Source organism: Ylistrum balloti, unplaced genomic scaffold (genome assembly GCF_031769215.1).
Source record: "Ylistrum balloti isolate Yb309-2 unplaced genomic scaffold, AGI_CSIRO_Ybal_v1 Utg369762, whole genome shotgun sequence".
Lineage (NCBI taxonomy): Eukaryota > Metazoa > Mollusca > Bivalvia > Pectinida > Pectinidae > Ylistrum > Ylistrum balloti.
In genome coordinates, this window is record NW_026781960.1 from 142,896 (window position 1) to 166,311 (window position 23,416).

At 35.8% G+C, this 23,416-nt stretch overlaps 2 protein-coding genes across 2 annotated transcripts; both read right to left on the minus strand.

The window, feature by feature from the left end:
• Nucleotides 1-10,457: 10,457 nt before the first annotated feature.
• Nucleotides 10,458-12,568, minus strand: LOC132543699 (uncharacterized). The gene is made up of 3 exons (XM_060207217.1): nucleotides 12,392-12,568; nucleotides 11,447-11,819; nucleotides 10,458-11,209 (listed from the first exon to the last, which is right to left on the minus strand). Exons 1-3 carry the CDS (start codon nucleotides 12,566-12,568, stop codon nucleotides 10,458-10,460), a joined length of 1,302 nt encoding a protein of 433 aa, XP_060063200.1.
• An 8,910-nt stretch (nucleotides 12,569-21,478) lies between these two features.
• Nucleotides 21,479-23,034, minus strand: LOC132543700 (uncharacterized). Its single transcript, XM_060207218.1, has 4 exons — nucleotides 22,861-23,034; nucleotides 22,117-22,489; nucleotides 21,637-21,809; nucleotides 21,479-21,511 (listed from the first exon to the last, which is right to left on the minus strand). Exons 1-4 carry the CDS (start codon nucleotides 23,032-23,034, stop codon nucleotides 21,479-21,481), a joined length of 753 nt encoding a protein of 250 aa, XP_060063201.1.
• Nucleotides 23,035-23,416: the final 382 nt, after the last annotated feature.

A 23,416-nucleotide genomic window follows, 5' to 3' on the forward strand; every position in this document is an offset into this window, starting at 1 on the left:
TTGTACAATTTTCACTTTTCATATGATTATAAAAATGGGCATTGCCTTATTTTTCATCCTCCGAATGAACCGATTTAAGCGAAATATGTAAGACGAAATAATATTTAAAGACTGTAAAAAGCAAACACGAGACCCATCACCAGTATGGAAATTATTTAAAATACATGATACTGTGGAAAAGTCGTCACGTTGTATAAACGGGTCCTACCCGGAAACAAAATACGTTATTTAACATACGTGGTTACTCAACACTTTTCGATTGAAGTGGGTTAAAGTGCATGCGTCGAAATTCAGTAAGATGATAGATATAGACATAAAATTATATACATATCAAATCAGATTCAACACATGTAAAAAAAATGTTTAATACCCAACAATTTTCACAAGGAACTTTGCAAAGAGCGGCAGAATGAACCTGTGTATTTTATAATCACATATGCTGACTTTTTTGTATGTTGGTGTAGTTAGGTGCTGGTTGTATAAGGCTGTACACTTTACTGGTTTTCATGATTGTCTATTAAAATAAAACGTAAATAAAATAAATACTCACCTCTATAACAGTATTTCATCTGCATTAGAGCGAATTGTAACCCTGGAATACTGGGAAAAGACAACAGTGAGCGAATTCCCACCAGACCTAGTAACTAGTAAGGGTGCATATCGATATCTCTGTTGCATTTTGTCGTTAAGACATGAACAATCGCCTTGATACCGCTAGGGGCGGTCCAATCTGATACCGCTAGTAAACATGATTGGTCACAACACCCAATGTTGAGATAGCATACCAAGGTTGTCATATTTTATCTAAGAAAACTTTCAGCGTTAAATAAATTAAAAAGGTTCTCAAATTATTGTTAACGCTTACGTTTGTGCAGTCGGAAGAAAGAATTGACTTAATCTTTACCTTCGATATTCGGTTCGGTACAAAGTTAAACATGCAGGATAATACCAACACATTCTACTTTTTCATCAGTTTCATTGTCTGTCTATGTATCGTCCATATTTTGTTCCTTACATATTGACGATCTTCCTCGCCGACTATCATTGATGGAGTCCTACAATACTGGGGAGGAATTTCACTGATCGCTATAATGTCTGTTACATATCGGTTTTAGTGAGAAATACAACACCACATGTTTTGTTTAATTAATGAGTCGGCTGTTAAAGATATTGTTACCTTTTATCTGGTTTCACTGTAAACACTGTTCACGTTCTATGATTGTGATATTGCTTCACTTTATTTAGATTTCCACGGCTGTAGAAGATGTTTAACATTCTGAAGAAGTTTTCTTATTGTCCCATTCCAAGTGTTTTTTAAGTCAAACGTATCTCTTGACCTTAAGTTTCACCTTAAAAAAATATGGAAGTTAAGATTATGTTAGCATGTAGACACTTTCCTGTTTGCGTTGCGAATATAGTAGAAGTGGATAGCTCTTTTGATGAAGATTCTTTTTCTTAATCTTTCCCAGGATTATCAGGACAGGTGTGTTTCGTGTGTAATGATAAATAACAACGAGTACGTGCAAACCTGTTGGCCAGCACACATCTTTTAAACAAAACAAGATATGTTTAGGAAACACTATATACTCAGTTGCTACAAACATCTGAGGCGGGACATTAGAACTCTACTGGTAAAGGCATATGCTGATTGCATACATACTTTTTTCAAATGTCAAGGTCACATGGTCAAAAGGTTTGGTACCCCCGGAAAGGTCTTGTTACAAGGAACACACCTGCCAAATATGAACTCTCTACCTCTTACGGTGCAATATTTATGGGCAACGTTAAAGCTGACAACAACCAATCAAACAAACGGCACAAAAAACTCTCCCCGATCTTTCGATCCTTGGGCATAAACATGACGTAACGTGTTAGACATGCTGTTAGAGGGATTATTGGATATGACACAGGAGCAGCTGTGATAAAAAAAATGCCCCTCAAATTGATTTTCAGGATTCACGTGATACGTTCATAAGGACAGTATACTTAACTGATATCCTTATCTTAGTCGTTTCAAAGAGCAAAGAGCAAACGTATCTATTTCTCTTCTACCTGTCGTTCGCTAAACTAGCTTTCCGGTACTCTGTTACATAAAGTAGAAGATAGAAGGACGAAGGTCACCCAATTCGTGCGTCGTACCCAGGAGTACGTCGTCTGCAGGTATTCTCTATGCGACAGTGAAGACAGCTTAGTTCAACCGATGTAAGGAAACCCATACCTGCGGAAAGAAAACAAGGAACGATGACGTCGTATCAATAAGGAAGACGCGAAGGCAACAAACCTTTACCGGAGGTTTGTTAACTACATCCGTGTAAACTTTATCGATTCTACTGCTCATACTGTAGCGCTTTCCTATGATCAATATAATTACTATATGTTTCTAATACGCGTAAACAACACAACTGGAAACATTTCAAACATGTACTCCCGTAAAGCAGGATTTGAAAAACCACATAACCTCAATGTCCGAAAAATTAGCACATTTCAAGGACAAGACTCCAACGCGACACCGTACTAACAAATCAGCAGTTACTGCATTGATGCAATACGTAAGGAAGTTAAATCCGAGAGGACCAAGTTAAAGACGGAGGTAGATTTTATCGCAGAGTCTGTACTGAGTTAGTATCCCTCGAGGAACAAGAAACCGACAGCCATAAAACAGATGGTCAGCGATATCAGAAAGAAATTGGAGAATTGGTCTGCTTGAAAAGGCAGAAACGGCATATGCATCTATTGTTTCAATGTTGGAGACAGAGAGGAGACTGAGAACACTACCTCTGTATGATATCAACTTTGCACGTGTTGTACTTAAACAATCCAGGTTTTTTCCGGAAGTATCGAATGCGCAATGCTGATGGAAATGTTTGGAGGGAGAATTGACCGTTTAATGTTGATGTAAGTGTTTTTAGAATTAATACGCCAGAACAAGTACAGTGATGACATTGAATTCCGCTCAGATCCACTGTTAAACAACAAAATCAGTTTTCAGTATATGTCCAGTGAACGACAGTCGCACGTGGTTATTAATACAAGGATACAATGGTTTGGTGCAGGTCAACAGGGAGCGTATCACTGCCGAGAAATTGGTGCAGGTCAACAGAGAGTGTGTCACTGCCGAGAAATTGGTGCAGGTCAACAGGGAGCGTGTCACTGCCGAGAAAGTAAAACTGGATTTCATTCCATTCCATGTCGCCATGATGAATGAAACAGATGTACTAATGACAAATTTTCCGTGTAGCTTATCTCTGTACAAACTATCAGTGACGACCAAGAAGTGATATTTGCCGACATCAGTCCACAGGAAACACAGGACATCAGCATCAACAAAAATGTGTTTGTTTGTACTGGGACACAAGACATAGTAGCTCTGAATCAATGTTGTAAGGACTTTGTACCTGTCTGATTGAATGGATTTTATATAATCTGCTTTTCCTCATGTATAGCTGTATCAGTAGACGCAGGATTTCTGTTATCTACAGTAATGATCCGAAGTGAGGAGTAATGTACGACAATAAAAACATGGTCAGGTAAACTGGACAGTGGTCAAAGCATTGATGAAATGTACATCTGTGAGGCGTCTTATGACAAGTATGACCGATTGTTTGTGCCAGACGTTCAGACAAATAACGTTTATGTCTTACCAAAAGGCAGGGAACGCGCCAGATGTCTTCTCAACCACGACCATGGAGCAATGGAAGCTGCAGCAGTGAGCGTGGATACGTTAGAGAAAGTATGGATTGGGTGTAGTAACGGTACTGTACATGTCCTTAAACCAGAACGAGGAAAAAGTCATGTTGGAAATATCAGATTTCTGAAGTTTCAAATTTCAAATACCAGATGCTGACGCGAAACTGGAATTATAATCCCGCAGGAATCGGATTGATAAATATCTCTTCTAAAAAAGGTTAACAGTGTTAATGGTGGTATACTAGAACGTTGGCTGAAAATAACACGTAGAAGCAACTCATTCAGAATCAAATAACAGGTTTCTACCTCTACTATTACTCAGCAAAGCCAATATGGCCAGTAAATGCTTACATTCCACAACACAAGATGTGGAAAAGATATGGGCCACACGTCAAGTTGAGAATCCCATTGTTATAGGGTAAAAACTTCCATTGATACCGTGTATAAATAAATTCAATTATTAATTAATCATTGACATAGTGTATCAAAGAGAGAAGAACAGTCTTCAGGGATAGCCTTTTAAATTCTTATGTCCATTTAAATATCAATTTTTCGGTCAAACCGTTTTTTGAACACCAAGATTAACGATGACAATAATAATTTGATCGATGAATGTGACACGGAAACCAACAAGAAAATACCAATATATCATCATAATCATAATCCATACTCAAATTCAATAAACCTTGAGCAAAACATAACAATAAATAGATTTACATAGAGACTCCTGAAAAAGAACAAGGAGAATAAGACCAGGTGTTCCGGGAGCGTAAACGTCTTCTGCTTCATCTTAGTGTCTGTCTTAGTGTTACGTCTGTGAGGTGTTTTATGTGAGAAAAAAAGGGATTTTTCCCTGTTTTGGTATAGTTATAAACAATTTTGGCCATAGGCATCATAGACGGGTCATCAAATATTTTCAAAAAACAGGCAAGTGAATAGCACATTGCCATAGCGCCAAATAGCTCAATACAATGCAGTATACCGCTAATTCGTCTTTTTAGTGATGAAGAGGGCCTAAGGAAATCCAAATTGGTCGAAACATATATCTTAAATTGGGATGTGCACTAATTCCAAAACACAATAAATTTCATAACTGCATCATCAAATAGTTTCAGATAAAAACTCGAGTGGATTAATTTGCTTTAAGTTTCATTATTTGGAAATTTTGTATTTTATTCTAATTCTTATTTGAACAGAAAAGGTACTATTGATAGTGTGTTTTGCAAATCTTTTACATCTGTCAGGTGCCTGTTTACCGAATACGGTAATATGTTGAGTATAGTTTTATTGGTATATGTCTGTGTTTATCGAGTGAAATATGTATGTGTACAGTAACAAACAGTACACATTTTTACTATTCTTGTTCATATCTTCATGTTGATTAGCAAGCCATTCCAAAATTTTGGTATCCATATTACTGACTTCAAAGTTTAAAAGCTGTATCAGATCTGCTTTACTCTAATTATAACATGCATACTGATCGTGCATTTAAAATGACGCAACAAAAAAGATGAATGATTTCTTTATTAGTAAGAAATTACCGTAAATTTGTGAAAGGTGTATAAAATTCAATTCCAAATTTAGTCACTATGTTTTGATAGTTTCTGTCGGAAAGGCCACAGGGATGTATCTATAGAAATCCTAGTTACCTCCCTTATCTCGCATTACCGTTATTTATATATCGTCTGAATGCTTTGCCACTGCTTGTACTGTTGAGTATAAAGTGTTGAATTCATCTTCTTTCCCTGTATCTCTGGACTTCTAAAGCTGTTTATTGTTTACTTTTGTTTTTCATTATGATATATAATCAAATTACCATTCCAACATTCCAGTGGGATAACTTGATGGCGAGCTTATTGATATGACGGAGCAGTACCACATGTTTTGATTCCACACTTTGATGATTGTCTAGTTCCTTTTTATCTGTTGTAAATGATCATATGGCACACACGTGTATAAACGTATATCAATAAAATTACTGCAAACAACAACGGTATTCTTTCCTTTTTTCAGAAAATATCCAACCTGCTTCCATTTCAGATTGACCAAGATTTAAATGGCAGGTGCCGTCGATTAAGGAGAAGATGCTTGCTCTTCTGGAACATTTGGTCTCAGTTTCTTCGTGGAATATTGGACTATAAGGTAAAATGAAAAGCGGCTTATTGATTTGTGAAGACACCGATAAAAACATGATGTAATATTTCTACTTCATCTCTCTCAGACTTTGTCATAGATTCTTAAAAATATTTGCTTTGTTTTGAATGCTCTCCGTATTGATTTATTCTTTCCAAATAATTATTTCGTTCAAATTTATAAAACTTCTTAAAATCAAATAGTTAAATCTTCACTAATTTAAGATACAAACGAGGTTTGTAAGTTTCATTATTATCAGCTGTGTTTCAGTATTGGGTATTACTCGATGTTAAAAAAGTTTGTCTATCATGTTGGAGAAGATATTCACTCTAAAACAAATAGCGCTCATCGGAATAGAATGCGTCACTAAAGGATTACATCACTAGGAATAAAGAACACAAGCACATGTACAACGTATTACCACATGTTTGTAAAATTTTGTAATCCGCCTTACCGTCTATTCCTCTACATATTTTATCTTATCACTTGCAAGGTGTCTGTTCCCTTCTTTCAGAAATTGTTGTATATTTTGTTCTTATTTGAGAACGTGACATTAATTACTTGGACTTACCAAGATGTCTGACTGGTGTCGTCATAAAACAGAAGACGCTTATTCTTCCGAAACATTTGGTCTTTTTCTCCTTGTACTTTGTCAGGAGTCTGCGTGTAAATCTGTCTTTTGTTCATATTTTGCCCTCGTTTATTTACTTTCCAATGTAACTTACGGGTTTTACTGTCCTTTGTTAGTAACTTATGTTATTTGCTGTCCTATGTTAGGAACTTACGTTATATACTGTCCTATGTGAGTAACTCACGTTATTTACTGTCCTATGTGAGTAACTCACGTTATATACTGTCCTATGTGAGTAACTTACGTTATATACTGTCCTATGTTAGTAACTTACGTTGTATACTGTCATATGTGAGTAACTTACGTTATATACTGTCCTATGTTAGTAACTTCCGTTATTTACTGTCCTATGTTAGTTACTTTCGTTATTTAATGTCCCAGGCTATGGAAAGTTTCGCTTTTACAATATTTTCTATTCATGTTTCTGAAGAGATAAAACAGGCAGCAATGAATGGTCTTTGTGTTGGATTCTTCTCGGGTTTCATGGAACCTCTCTCCTTGGTGCTGATCGCCACACGATCCACCTTTTCCGTCCTGCTTATTTCATTGATTCTTTAGTTATGAATTTATTTCACATAATACATATATTATTGAAGACTGCTCGGCGAAATGTATCTCGATATGCCTTAAGTGGTCTTAACCTTACCGTTACCTATATTTTTTCTTATTTATTTATCTATTTGTTTTCTTTTTATTTATTGGACTTGTCTCAATGCTGACAACACAAAATGGGTTTTGGGATTTCTATTTTTAATATATATTCTATCAAGAAATTAGTTAATGTGAATAGGTATGTGAGCCTTGCATGACATCCAAGCAAACAGGAACCATTTTGTTTAACAACAACAAAGAAAATATCGCCACATCAACAGACTTTTTATTCAAACTCAAATTTGATGAAACCGGGGCAAAATGTGAACAAAAAAAAGGCTTACATTGAGATTCCTAAACGTGTTTACAACTGATATCCATCCTGTCTCACTAAACAAGATCACTATATAATACCACGTACATTCATAGCCAGCATTGAAGGTAAAATAGTTATGTCAACACAAGATTGTACAAAAAATAACTAAAAAGTAAACGCCAACATTGAATAAAAATTTTAATTGATTGTATGGACAAATAACATATTCAACTGCATCATACAGCTGCCTCGTCTTCCTTGGACACGTCAGTGATGCTAAAGCACAGTAGGGCCAAATAACATATTCAACTGCATCATACAGCTGCCTCGTCTTCCTTGGACACGTCAGTGATGCTAAAGTACAGTAGGGCCAAATAACATATTCAACTGCATCATACAGCTGCCTCGTCTTCCTTGGACACGTCAGTGATGCTAAAGCACAGGAGGCCAAATAATGAATGAAACTGCATCATGCAGCTGCCTCGTCTTCCTTGGACACGTCAGTGATGCTAAGGGCTAATTGTTGAAACCTCGAAAGCATTTACGTTAAGTCGAAATTCTTCGAAATGATATCAAAGATAGAGGAGTAGGCAAACTCTAACCCCAAAGCAATAACTTTTAAAAAATCAATATTTAAAGAGGATTTTAAAATGTTAAATGCATGTGTATATTCTGAACCGTGCCATTGTTAAAATAGATAGATGAGGGATCGTTATTTTGATGACCTCTGCCATCTACTATCAAAAAATGGCAACTGCAACGCACACCAACTTGACCTTCATGGCTTATCCCGTTATGAAAACTATTTTTTTATAAAACGTTATCGACAAAAATCTGCATATAGGGTGTAATTCATCTAACTGATATTATTACAAACGAACATATATCACACAATGTCTGCTTACACAAAAGATGTGATATACAGCTGATACTATAGTATAATTTAGGACTTGTATTATTTATGATTATTTACACAATTATTGATCAAAGACTGTATCACAAATGTCTCATATGACAAGAACGTTATTGATGATTTCACCGAAGAAATATTATATGTCATGAACATTTCGAGTAAGTGTTTAACAGTTTATAATATAGTAAAGATGACTTTAGTACAATCAAACATGACATTTTCTTTAAACACTAGCCAAACGGTTATTCCAAGTTACGGTTGATTAAAGGTTTTCAGCATCATGATATTTGATATGTAGACAGCTGACAAGCTTACAACGAAGGGTTCGAGAGAAACAGACTAATGAAAATGACGGAAAAAATTTAATATGAGCTAATTGAGAAATAATCAAAACGTTTCAATGTTTCTAATGATTTCTTTTGAATTAGCTTTACCCTAAGGATGACTACTTACAACTGCTTACATACATTGTATATTCAAGTAAACGATTAAAAACTAAGAAAATACTAACCTGTCAACACCATCATAATCCAAACTCAAATTCAATAAACCAATGCCAAAAGATGAACAAAAGAAAGATTTACACATTCCTGCAATCCTATAAGGAAAATAAGACCAGGCGTTCCGGAAGTGTAAGTGTCTTCATTGACGACACCCGCCATGTAAATCCAGGTAAATAGTGTCATGTTCTCTAATGAGTACAAGGTAAACAATAAATGAGCCAACAGGCCAACGAATGAGCATTAAACACGTCCAGTTTTATATCGCACAAAGTAAAAGCAATGCTGAATATTTCAATGTACACAACAAAACTCATTCATCACGATTTGATTTCATCATTGACATCATTACTATAACAAGACATGTTGTTTACAGTCAAACTTGCTAATAGAAATACTGATACATTAATCTATTTTCAAAAGTGGTGTATTTTAATATTAATGAGATTTGTCTGAATTTACTGCTCATTCATATCGATTGTAGAGAAAGGATATCTATGTTACCGCCGTAAGAACTCCTCTGGAAATGGCAAAATATATAATCATTATTACAAAGGACGTATCAAATTCCCTTTCTTTCAACAATAGGTGGATGTTTTAAACTCCTTAGGTATCAATTTATTATTACAACTATTGTACAAACAAACATATCACATGTGGAAGAAAACTATGAGAACGTTTTGTTTGGGTGTTACGATGAACTTTGACCTGATGGCGCGTCACAACCCGCAGAAATTTTAAGTAATTTGCGATTTCTTTGTAATAATATGCCTTTATATATATATAGCTGTATATATGGCGGCATATCACCAGAGATAATATCGTTACTCCATAACTGATATCGTGAACAAAACACAGAATCAGAATAAATTGTTTTCTGAATAGCGTTTTTATTGGAACATATCACACAAACTGGTGGCTGTTGTATATGGTATGTGTTTCTGTTTATTTAGTTCTCTTTCGAAAGTTACAAAACCTTTCACTGAAGCTCGTGTTTGTAACTAGATGTATATTGCGAGCGCCTCCCATGTTGTGATCTTCGGAAACCCAACGCGACTCTGCTGGGTCTCAACGACAGGGAAGAGTCACGTTGTTTCGATGTTCTGTTGTATAAGACGTATATCCATCCGAATCACCTGGTCCTAGTATCCATGTCTCAGTGACTTTCGTGTCTTGCCTGCCTTTCTTCGATGTTAAGTTTGACGTTTGTTGACTTGTTTGTATGTTGTGTTGTTTTCCAGTTTTAAAATGATAAACAGTTGGTAATGATTATGGCACGTTTGCATTTATTCACAAATAGTTGCACAACAAACCATTGAATATTGTAGAAACATATCTCAAAATATTTCAAAAAATCATATTAATTTTTGTTATCATTGAACTTACAATTTAGAGAATACTCTTTTTTCCAATATACGAATGAATTCTACTCCAGCGACATTGTGTATGCCTCAGACGCAAATGGAAAATAGAATAACCATTTGTGCATTAAAATACTTTTTTTATTTTAGACATCCATTTCGATTGATTCTTCATAACTTGAGACATTGTAGTTATATAAACAATTATAAACTTGATTTATTTTACAACAATTGCGAAACAAGTTATTTCAAATTATACTAGCAGTTATATATGGTATATAGCTGTATATTAAGATATTTGGTCACTTAACAAGGGCAAAGTGTTTTAGTCAAAATATGAAGTGGTGGGTAGAGCCGTAGTTGTAGTTGTTGGTGTCGTGGTGGTTGTAGTTGTTGGTTTCGTAGTGGTTGTAGTTGTTGGTGTCGTAGTGGTGGTACTTGCAGTTGTTGGAGTGGTAATAGGAACAGTGATACACTTGCACATATGCCTTGGGCAAAATGTTGGGATATGATTACAGTTTAAATCACACCATCCGTCGTCGACGCTGTCATAAATTGATACACATCTACGAGCTTTAGTGTTCAAAGGGGCGGTAGACGTGGGGGAGGTAGTAGAAGTGGTGGAAGTGGAGGTAGTTGGGTTAGTAGTGGTGGTAAAAGAGGTGGTAGTCTTAGGTGAGGTGGCAGAAGTAGGTGTAGTGGTAGGTTCAGGTGTAGTAGGCGTATCAGAGGTAGCAGACGTAGGTGTAGTGGTTGGGGTGGTAGTGGTAGGGGAGGGATCAGTAGTTGAAGACGTCCCAATACACTGACACATATACGCTGGACAATGGGTTGGATGGTGTCTGCAGTTTCGTTCACACCAGATGGTGGAAACGCCTGGAAAAATAGACACACATTCTGCAAGTGAGCTGCGATTAGAGGCAGGATGATTGGGAGCTTGGGAACCAATAAGAACAGGTGCGATGCCATCTCCATCCTTTTTTGTCCTTGCCGGTATATCATTGTCCGTGATCGCAATATCTGAACAAGCGTAAAATTCCTGTTGTTCGCAGGTTTCACAGTTTTCGTCGGCGCTCCCTATAACAGAAAGACGGCAATTTAGGAATTAATAGATATATTGTCGTAAAAAGCAACACATTCAATCAGGTTCCTTTCATTGTAAACATATTTTGTCTTCATCAAGAAAATAACTGATCTTAATGCTTTCTAAGTAAAAATCGTTAAAAAAAACCGCTATACCTCGCGCTGTTAATATATCACAGGACACATGGGAATGATTTAATAAAGAATAACAGAAAAGTATGATGAAACTACCTGTGCGATACCGCCATTGTAGGACACATTGAGAACACGTGACATCCGACGGAAGCTTGGCTGATACATCAATATACTGTACAGGCGCTGAAACAGGGTACCTCGTCTCTCCGGTCTCCGGATTTACCAATAAATGCTTCAAACAGTCTCTTGTTATTCTTTTCGTCACATCATTATTTTCACAAAGACGGAATTCAAAGAAACCTTCGCTGTTGGATAACTTTTGTATTTTGATTGAAATGACCGCTCCCTTCTTATAATTCTTTGAGATAATCCCCGTGGCGAATTTTCCACCAGCCTCGTTTTCTTTTGGATCTTGATCCCTTGGGTCACCACATAGGCCGCAGTTTCCACTCCAAAAGTTTAAAGGTTGCTAAAATATGAGAATCACACAACCTTTAACAAGCATTCTTTCTATCCTAAGTGGAATCAGTACATTACTGTTAGATGTATAAAACAAATCAATCGATAATATCGATTTCAACCTAAAACCATACAAACATTTAACAAAAATATTTTGGAACATTTTGCCGGTTGGTAAGGTCAGAAGATGTTCTTATAACACAACCAGCAGAAGATAAGAGTGTGAAGTTTCGACGACTACGATACTTCTATTCTATTAAACAAAGTATATTTACAATCATGATGAAGTTAGGAATTATACAATGGAGAAAGTACAGTTAGATAAAAGAAAAAGGATCTATGTAAATCAATATAAGCCGTTTTTCTCGGGTTATACACATTGTGTAAAAGAAAGAACCAGTTCTTAAAGTAATCAGTGTGTTAAAATAAGTAAGATATGTATCAAATTTAGAATCACGTAAAATATTGACATATCTGATCAACAAGTACACGTTACGTTATTTCGCCATTACGGCACCTAAGGTAATATATGCCTAGTGAACGGGTTCGTTCCAGTCACAAATACTATAATGACAAAATTACCTTTCTGTTCCCACAGTTGAGACGATTGTCATGGAAGTTAATAGGAGTAGCAAAACCAAGCCTCCACATGCTGCTTCTTCCAGGAGGGTCAACCATTTGGCCCTGCCCATTCACTACAGTGGAGAATATATTTATCCACAACAGTAAACAAGCCAACGGAGATCGGAGTGACACCATGTTTACCGGGTCAGCAGTTCTATATTTGAAAAAAAAGGGGAAATATTTCAATTTTCACCAATAATCGATCATAAGCAAAATGTTTATAGCGTGTCTGCATTTCCAGTTAAACAAACTTCCATGAATACCTGACGAATGATAAAAGGAGTGAAAAATAAAAAAAAAATTAATTTCTGATGAAAAAGTCTGATATGCAAAAACAAGAACTGTTAAAACACTATGCAGAGCGTTAAAAATATGGTTTCCTCCATATATCCGTGAGATGTGGCGACAATGGACTGAATAACATTATGACTTCATCTCAAATAAATTACGTTGACCACTTAAATTTGAGAGTTGTAAAAACATAATTAGGGATCTACCTATACCGTAATTTGAACAAAGATTTTCAAGAGATTGTGTTTTGACAAACGTGTACAGTTTAACCCGCTACTTCGTTATCCATCCTTTCTAACAAAATACTTCTGTTTTTGTGATCTTAATTTGTTATAAATATACCAAAGATGCCACAACTCTGCTGCCATAAGACGGTGACTTTTTGTCTTTTTAAATTAAATATTCCTGGTCATTTTTTTTTTTCCATTTATTTGTATTTCTGATAACAATATTAAAAGAGTATTTGTGTTTTGAATGAGCAAACTGTTATAAGCGTTTTGTAAAATATATCTACTTCAAAGAAGGAAAGAAAATCCGGGGACATATTTCATTTTCAATTTCATTTTATAATCAAAATCAGAATATTTGCAAAACCGATTGCCACCAGAATGAAAAAAAACCAATATTTCGGCCGCGGTATTTAAATGTAATTCAGGTGTTTCATATCTTAGATGGAAGATACAAGCCAGTTTTAAGTTTTATATGAAAATCATAAATTTCCATTGTTGAATGTTTTATGCACACTATTTTTATGATATCTACTTGAACTTATTTTAACAGTCCGAGAGGACGTATGAATTTGTATATTCACAGGAGAGAAATGAAATTAATTCTCAAAAAAATTTAAAACAACATAATATAGAGCTCTCATGTAATAACCTCTTCCCATGTAAAACATAGATTAGTTTTATATATTACACACTTTTTGTATTTAGTGCATTTTACTCATAGGAATGTTAAAGTCAAGGGTCTGAAAAATAATAAAGTGCGTTAAGAAAAATATATAGTACTTACCTTAAGGTTTGAGAGAAAGGACTGACTTTTTCCGAAATGTGTCCTTTATTTACATACACTGTACCTTTAGCTTGCAGCAAAAGACGTTATTATTAGTAGCTTGTGGTTATATCTGTTAATCAATTAAGCATCACGACGTCAGTGACGCCTACGAAGTACTCGACTACAATTGATTGGCCTTAATTGACATTTCTTTTACATGGAAACGACTAAGTGATAAGTTAAAATTAGATCCATTTGCAATAGAATAGATATAAGTTAGATAAATATATGAAGATAAATTTAAACTACAATACAATTTGTAATTATAAGTGGGAGAGTTTTCATATCTCCTTGAGGGTTTGACGTCATCAGCCTCATGACATTGTGTTCAGAACTGACGAGGTCATTGATTACACACTGTAGGCTCCCATTTAAAAACTTGTAAAAAGTACCATAGAGAAGATCAACTCTCAACAAGACGATTTTCGAAAATGAACGAATCAATTAGAAAGTGCAGATAACTCTGTCAATTTGATCTCATTTAGATCTCTACTGCAAATCCAACTTCGGAACGATTTCCAGTACAGAGCTACTTCATATATTGATGCCCTCTATATCAAATCGGATTAAAGACAATTAAAAATCATTATGAGGAACAGTAGTTCTCATCATTATTGTTTTCTTTTAATAGCGTGGACTTAGAGTCCAGTCTCTTTAAACTGTCAACAGGATGTATTATCTTTTCAGTTTTTATATATTTACATGCCGGCTTACACAACGATGTGTGTCGTAAGTACTATGATACATGGGGACAGCTGACAAAGAGGATTTAAATACAACTTCTCGAGGATTAATAAATTTAATGATGGTTCCTCTGTGGATTAAATGTCCTATTTATTTGTGTATGAAACACGAGTTCTCATTTGACAATTCCTTTGTAGGATTGACCAAGATTAACACAAATTGCCCCTAAATGCGTTCCATCTACCACGCCAGAGCCAATGGCAGAGCTAATGGAACTCACTTGCCACTTGCGATGGAGACCTGATAATACCAGTTAGTAGAATACCATAGAATCCGGCTTGTTATTCCGAGGAAGATTACGCTGTGTTAATTTGGACACGATCACGTAAGAATTCATAGTCGTAAAGGTGTTTATAATTTTGTTCAGATAGGATGTGCTCTAATCATACGATGTTACACGCATTAAGAACGTGTAGCTTGTTTCTTTTCACACAACAAAGGAAATGTCTATCTATACAAAGTCAACCAATTGCAAAGAGTCGCCTTTAAGTCACCTGTTTTGTTTGGTTTTAAAATAAAATACTTTATGAAATTTGCTGTAGTGAATAAAAATTAGATAAGCGATTTGAGATTTTCACACAATGTGTTTAGAGATTGAAATTGTATTCAATCAAGTTTTTGTAACTTCTATCGAATCACTGAGGTCAAAATCATGGAAGAAAAATATGATAATTTGTGTAATAGTATTTCTGAAATTAATAAATAACTATAAGAAGGCAAATGTTGAAAACATAAACTGAAACGATATATATCTCTCAGGATAAGATTTACTTGTTTGATATCAGTTTAAAGAGTTATCTCCTCTTATGAACTCTCAGTATTTCCAACATCGGCTTTATGTCTTTCTTGCGTCTTTCACACTGCATGATAGTCTAGAAAATCTCTTCGGATTCGATTTCACAGTACATGACCATAAGGTGGCTAGTCATTTCCTCTGGACAAGGTATTGCCGGCCATTTCCTCTGGACAACATATTGCCGGTCATTTCCTCTGGACAACATATTGCCGGTCATTTCCTCTGGACAACATATTGCCGGTCATTTCCTCTGGACAACATGTTGTCGGTCATTTCCTCTGGACAACATATTGCCAGTCATTTCCTCTGGACAACATATTGCCGGTCATTTCCTCTGGACAACATAATGCTGCCCATTTCCTCTGGACAACATATTGCCGGTCATTTCCTCTGGACAATATGTTGTCGGTCATTTTCTCTGGACAACATAATGCTGCCCATTTTCTCTGGACAACATATTGCCGGTCATTTCCTCTGGACAACATAATGCTGCCCATTTCCTCTGGACAACATATTGCCGGTCATTTCCTCTGGACAACATAATGCTGCCCATTTCCTCTGAACAACATATTGCCGGTCATTTCCTCTGGACAACATAATGCTGCCCATTTCCTCTGGACAACATATTGCCGGTCATTTCCTCTGGACAACATATTGCCGGTCATTTCCTCTGGACAACATATTGCCGGTCATTTCCTTTGGACAACATAATGCTGCCCATTTCCTCTGGACAACATATTGCCGGTCATTTCCTCTGGACAACCTATTGCCGGTCATTTCCTCTGGACAACATATTGCCGGTCATTTCCTCTGGACAACATATTGCCGGTCATTTCCTCTGGACAACATAATGCTGCCCATTTCCTCTGGACAACCTATTGCCGGTCATTTCCTCTGGACAACCTATTGCCGGTCAGTTCCTCTGGACAACATATTGCCGGTCATTTCCTCTGGACAACCTATTGCCGGTCATTTCCTCTGGACAACATATTGCCGGTCATTTCCTCTGGACAACATAATGCTGCCCATTTCCTCTGGACAACATATTGCCGGTCATTTCCTCTGGACAACATATTGCCGGTCATTTCCTCTAAACTTTATGGATTTTCATATTAAGTATTACTCCCAGAAGGTTACTCAAAATCAAACAAAATAAAAATTAAAAATAAACGAATAATATGCAATATGTCCAGGTTTTTTGTTTGTTTGTTTGTTTGTTTGTCTTTTGTTTCAAACATTAAGCTTGACTAAATATCATTGGCATCATGTGTTATAATATCATAATCTGACATCAGAAATTGTACCGAAAATGTATCGCTGAACTGTGTATACTATGGAATTAGCGAGATATTATTTTTTAAGAAAAATACATTTTTGAAAACAAACCGTCTAAGAATCGAAAATAAACAATTCAGTAAAGTAGACTTGTTTGATGCTCGTTAGTTTGCTTGTTGGTTCCGCTGTTCTTTATCTCGTTCTCATTTGGAAACGTGATAATAATTAGTTGGATTGACCAGGATTTATATGTCGAATGTCGTCGATAAAGCAGAAGACGCTTAATCCTCCGGAACGCCTGGTCCTACTCCCCTTGTACTTTTTTCATGAGTCTCCGTGTAGATCTTTCTTTTGTTCATAGTTTGCTTAAGTTTGTTTAATTTGAGTTTTAATTATGGTTCTAACCATTTGTTGGTATGTTCTTGTTTAATAAGTATTTTTATCTGGAATATTTTTGGAAAATATTATGCATCTCACAGGATAAAAAATAAAAAAACACTTTTTTGTAAGACATGCAATCGGACGAATAACAAGAGTTACATATAGAACGAATAGATAATTTAACCCCGTACTTAATGAACAGTACATATTACAACCCATCTCTGTATATATAGATTCAAGCGTTAGTAGTTTATGTATGTAATTCCGAGGTATTTTGTACTAGTTAAACAAATATTTGTCATGATACTATAAGGATGCCCGCAGAGCATGAAGTTAGTCGAAGTCGACTAAAAAGGATGTTTGTTCATGAATTGATTTTGTTCCGGATTACAGCATACCGATTTTTCAAACTGCTCATTTTATTATCTAAAAGCTTTATTTTGTTCTCATTTGGAAAGGTGACAGTTGGATGTACCAAAGTTAATATGGCAGGTGTCGTCGATGAAGCTGAAGACGCTTATTCTCCTGAAGACGATTTACATGGCAATGAAAATATATTACAGGTAAGAAACGGGAGAAATGATTTTATGCTGATAATGCTGGATAAACTTTTTTAACGTTTCATTATTTACATGACAGACTATCTATTTGTCCATCCTGTATCTAATCTCAATGAACCTTTAAATACAAATTTAGAGTTGGATATGGCATCATACAGCTGTTTCGTCCTTCTATGACTCGTCAGTGATGCTACATCATACAGCTTTATCATTCTTCTAGGACCCGTCAGTGATTCTACAGCATAGAGATGTTTCGTCCTTCTCGGAATAGATGCTAAGGAGAGGAGGAGATTGAGGAGACCCCAAGGTAACCGAAAGAAAAGTCAAAACCTAGAATAGGAGGTGCACTAGCCTCATGATTCAATAAATGTTGTAATCTCCATATTTATGATAGTTTTATCATAAAGTCAGGTAAATGTGAGTTTTTTTGGAAGGGTGGTATGAAAAAATATTATCACACATAACTGTATAATCACATTTTTAATTGTTCTGTTCTCTTTGAATTTGTTTTATTTGTGTGCTATACACATTGAAATCAGTTGGCCTCATCGCCAGGTCAGGTGAGTAAAGTGAAGGTTTAAGTCGATGTTTCTTGTTGATAGAATATTATTGACAGCAATTTTTTCTTTAAACTTACTCTGAAATTTTCATCATTCATTATAAGAGAAAATAAACTTTCCCATTGACTCTCCTATTGTTTTGTTTTTTTGTTTTTTTTAACACTCAGAAAATAGCAAATCAGCAGGTCTCACATAGTTACATAGCGACTCAGTTTATTTATTGTTTTCTTTATGCCTTCCTTTGTAAACAGAAGTGCGGGAAACGTTTCATCACAACTTGCACACGTAAGAATTAGATCGCCTTTTTGTCAGATATCAACAAGTTGAGTTTAGGCACACGCGATCTTGTTATATCAGATCCTAGGGTGACATTTCAAACAGTCCTCTTAGGGATCACAAAATAATAGACATTGTCTTCATCCAACCGGATAATTTACAAGGAGAAAATCAAGTTATTATTGTACAGTGAATACATATTTCTTGAAATATAACAAGATGATTTGATTTTCGCTATCCGTCGTCTTTTTCAACAGCTTGACGCAAATAAAGTTGAGGTATTAACAAAGTCATGGAAATTCAAAACTAATATTTGTTAAGAGCATCGAGCAAAATGTTTTTAATCTTAGTCACTAGTATACCATCGCAAGTTTAAACAATTCTTCTCCTAAAACAGATTAGGAGAATGGAACCCGGTGATAAAGGCATGTTGTACCAGAGAACTTCCTAATCAACCGTGACGATTCTGTGCCATACGTATAAAGACTTTTACTGTAACTTTTCACATTGTTCTTGTTACTTGTGATTCTTCAATATTAAACGTGTCTAGAAAAGACGATCTATATATTGTGTGATCCCTCAAGGATTATTCATTTGTGTGTCTTCAGTGCCATTTTCATGATTGTGGAAGTACAGTTCAGATATACTTAACTTGATGTCACATGATTGTGGAAGTACAGGTCAGATATACTTAACTTGATGTCACATGATGTCAGATGATTGTGGAAGTACAGGTCAGATATACTTTACTTGATGTCACATAATTGTGGAAGTACAGGTCAGATATACTTTACTTGATGTCACATGATTGTGGAAGTACAGGTCAGATATACTTAACTTGATGTCACATGATTGTGGAAGTACAGGTCAGATATACTTTACTTGATGTCACATGATTGTGGAAGTACAGGTCAGATATACTTAACTTGGTGGCACATGATTGTGTAAGTACAGGTCAGATATACTTAACTTGATGTCACCTAATTGTGTAAGTACAGGTCAGATATACTTAACTTGATGTCAGATGATGTGGAAGTACAGGGCAGATATAGTTAACTTGATGTCAGATAATTGTGTAAGTACAGGTCAGATATACTTAACTTGGTGTCACATGATGTGGAAGTACAGGGCAGATATAGTTAACTTGATGTCAGATAATTGTGGAAGTACAGGTCAAATATACTTTACTTGGTGTCAGATAATTGTGGAAGTACATGTCAGATATACTTAACTTGATGTCAGATGATTGTGTAAGTACAGGTTAGATGTACTTAACTTGATGTCAGATGATTAGGGAAGTACAGGTCAGATATACTTAACTTGTAGTTAAATAATCGTGGTTTTACAGATGAGAAACGATTTACATGTATTTAGATCACTTTGGTGGTTTGTATTAGGCACTTCGAACTTTTTTTTATACCTTGTGCCCAAAGAGTATCGGTATATTCTCGAATTATACCATTGAACTACACGCTGTATAATATCATATATATGATATTTCATAATCTTATGTTTGTCTACGTTTAGGCCATTTTGAACTGAGTATCAAGCAACAACATATGAAATAACACATGATCACAAATGCATCTGTTTTCCTGTTTAGTCACATTTTGCCATGGAATATAACGTCGCTCGACTCAGTTATGTCACTAGAGGAATCAGTTTAAACGCCTCCGAGATATCGTCTATCATGTTTATTTTCTTTTCAGTTCTACAACTGAAGAATTGTATTATTTGCAGGATAGGTTGTAGTTGTAGGAGTAGAAGTGGTAGTCGTCGGAGTTGTAGTGGTAGTTTAAGAATTTAAGTTGAAGTCTTTGAAGAGATAGAGGTAGTTGATGGAGTCTGCAATGTAACACATGAAGAATTCAGTTAATTCACTACAGGAATTCTGCAAGCATGCCGATTTTCTATTTCTTTTCGGTTCTACGGCGGAGTGGTACTTGCAGGAGTTGTAGTTGTAGGAGTAGTAGTGGTAGTAGAAGGAGTGGTAGTAGTGGTAGTTGTAGGTGTTGTAGTGGTAGTTGAAGGGGTAGTAGTGGTAGTTGAAGGAGTCGAAGTAGTATCAGATGTAGGAGTTGAAGTAGTTACAGATGTAGGAGTTGAAGTAGTTACAGATGTAGGAGTTGAAGTAGTAACAGATGTAGGAGTTGAAGTAGTAACAGATGTAGGAGTTGAAGTAGTAACAGATGTAGGAGTTGAAGTAGTTACAGATGTAGGAGTTGAAGTAGTTACAGATGTAGGAGTTGAAGTAGTATCAGATGTAGGAGTTGAAGTAGTTACAGATGTAGGAGTTGAAGTAGTTACAGATGTAGGAGTTGAAGTAGTTACAGATGTAGGAGTTGAAGTAGTAACAGATGTAGGAGTTGAAGTAGTTACAGATGTAGGAGTTGAAGTAGTTACAGATGTAGGAGTTGGAGTTGAAGTAGTTACAGATGTAGGAGTTGAAGTAGTAACAGATGTAGGAGTTGAAGTAGTTACAGATGTAGGAGTTGAAGTAGCATCAGATGTAGGAGTTGAAGTAGTAACAGATGTAGGAGTTGAAGTAGTTACAGATGTAGGAGTTGAAGTAGTTACAGATGTAGGAGTTGAAGTAGTAACAGATGTAGGAGTTGAAGTAGTTACAGATGTAGGAGTTGAAGTAGTTACAGATGTAGGAGTTGGAGTTGAAGTAGTTACAGATGTAGGAGTTGAAGTAGTAACAGATGTAGGAGTTGAAGTAGTTACAGATGTAGGAGTTGAAGTAGTATCAGATGTAGGAGTTGAAGTAGTAACAGATGTAGGAGTTGAAGTAGTAATAGATGTAGGAGTAGTAGTGGTAGTTGAAGAAGTAGTGCTAGAAGGAGTAGTAAAATTACATTTACACAAGGACGTTGGGCAGTTTGATGGAAAATGGTTACAGTTTAATTCACACCAGGAATTCTTCACGCTTGCAGAAAGAGATACACAACTGCTAATGGTAAGGATAGGTGTTGTAGTGGCAGATGTAGAGCTCGTACCTTTACATTTACACAAGTTAGATGGACAGTATGGAGGAGAACGATAGCAGTTGCGTTCACACCAGAAATCATTTACGGCAATTGAAATAGATTTACATCTACCGACATTATGAGGAGGAGTGGTGTATGTTGGAGAGTCCCTACATTTACACATATCAATCGGGCAATGTGGTGGTTGGTGATTACAGTTCTGGACACACCAAATATCGCCGGAGGGGTGTTTTCGGGAAACCGACCAACAAGTTCTAGGATAGTTTCTGTAGACTTCAGGATGCATCGACGTATTTGAACTAAAAGGAAAAGAAGATATGTCTCCTCCATTCTGTATTGTTCTGGTCGGTATATCAGTGTCCATTATCGCAATATCGGAGCAGGCATAAAATTCCTCTTGATCATCGCTTGTTTCACATTCGCGTTCTTTGGGTTGAACTGTATTTCCTAAAACACCAAGCAAACTTTATAGAGAGATACAAAACGAAAAGAGGCGTTAGCAAAACATATAACCTTGCTTATTGCAATATGCACTATTTTTAACATAACAAGTTCTACCTTGTTTCCATATGTCACATTAACTTACATTCCAAGCATAGTGATGCAGTCGTATTATGATATCTTATTGTCTCGAAAGTGCCTTGAAGAACATATTTTCTTGAAAATAATAATCCATATATGAAAATATCTCTGATATCAAACCTTATAATTTTCAATTTTATACAACCTTAGCCCAACAGACAATCTGATTTACCTGTACGATATCGCCAATGTAAGATGCATTGCGAACACGTGACATCCGAAGGAAGCTTGGCTGATACATCAATATACTGTACAGGCGCTGAAACAGGGTACCTCGTCTCTCCGGTCTCCGGATTTACCAATAAATGCTTCAAACAGTCTCTTGTTATTCTTTTCGTCACATCATTATTTTCACAAAGACGGAATTCAAAGAAACCTTCGCTGTTGGATAACTTTTGTATTTTGATTGAAATGACCGCTCCCTTCTTATAGTACTTTGAGATGATTCCCGTGGCAAATTTTCCACCAGCCTCGTTTTCTTTTGGATCTTGATCCCTTGGATCACCACATAGGCCGCAGTTTCCATTGAATAATGTTAGAGGTTGCTAAAACATTTCAACGTTGAAAACATCTTAAGACCAAATATATTTGCAATTAAAAGTTACAATATCAAATGTTATTTCAATAATTGTAATTATGACAAAATTGAATATGATATAGCGTTAGAATTTAAGGTAACAAACTGTTTTCTTAGTAGTGTATAAATATAATTTAGTCTTGGCTTGACTACAATAGCGTTATCAGGTCACAACAGATTAAAAGAAATTCTTGTTTGGTGGCAACCGCAACCCTTGAAATATTGTTATTGGTTGTGTTGTTACTATCAAACATACATTAGATTCTCCATACTTAATAGACACAATTATGTTTCATGGAACAAACTCCATCTCAAATCACAGCCAACAATATACGATACTTTTCTGTTTCCACAGTTGAGACGGTTGTCGTGGAAGTTAGCAGGAGTATCATAGCCAAACCTCCACATGCTGCTTCTCCCAGGAGGGTCCACCATTCTACCCTGTCCACGTACAACCACGGTGAAAATATTTCCCCATACAAGGACATTCGAGACCACTTTAAGTAACAGCATGTTCAACATTTCAATAGTTTTAGTCTGAAATCAAAAGCGAGATAATATTTCGATTACAAATGAAGTTTTTTCAGTTCTTTTAACCGTCGAGTCTTAAGTAATGTGTTTGGCCTGGAATTTTGATGTTTGATGTGCTTGTACCTGTTTTACGAAGGTCAAACATTAAAACTAACGATCTAGAGGCAGACAAGATGCATGTCCTTCAGGAATTATCTTAAATATAGAAAACTAACAAATTAATGTGTGGGATAAGTGTACCTCATCAGCCAATTGTTGACATTTATCATATCCAATTTTTGCATTATCCCCTTAGGTTTTAAATGTTTCAACCTCTAGCATAACTAGCGAGTCATAGAAGCCATAACAATTGTTTTATTAGTTA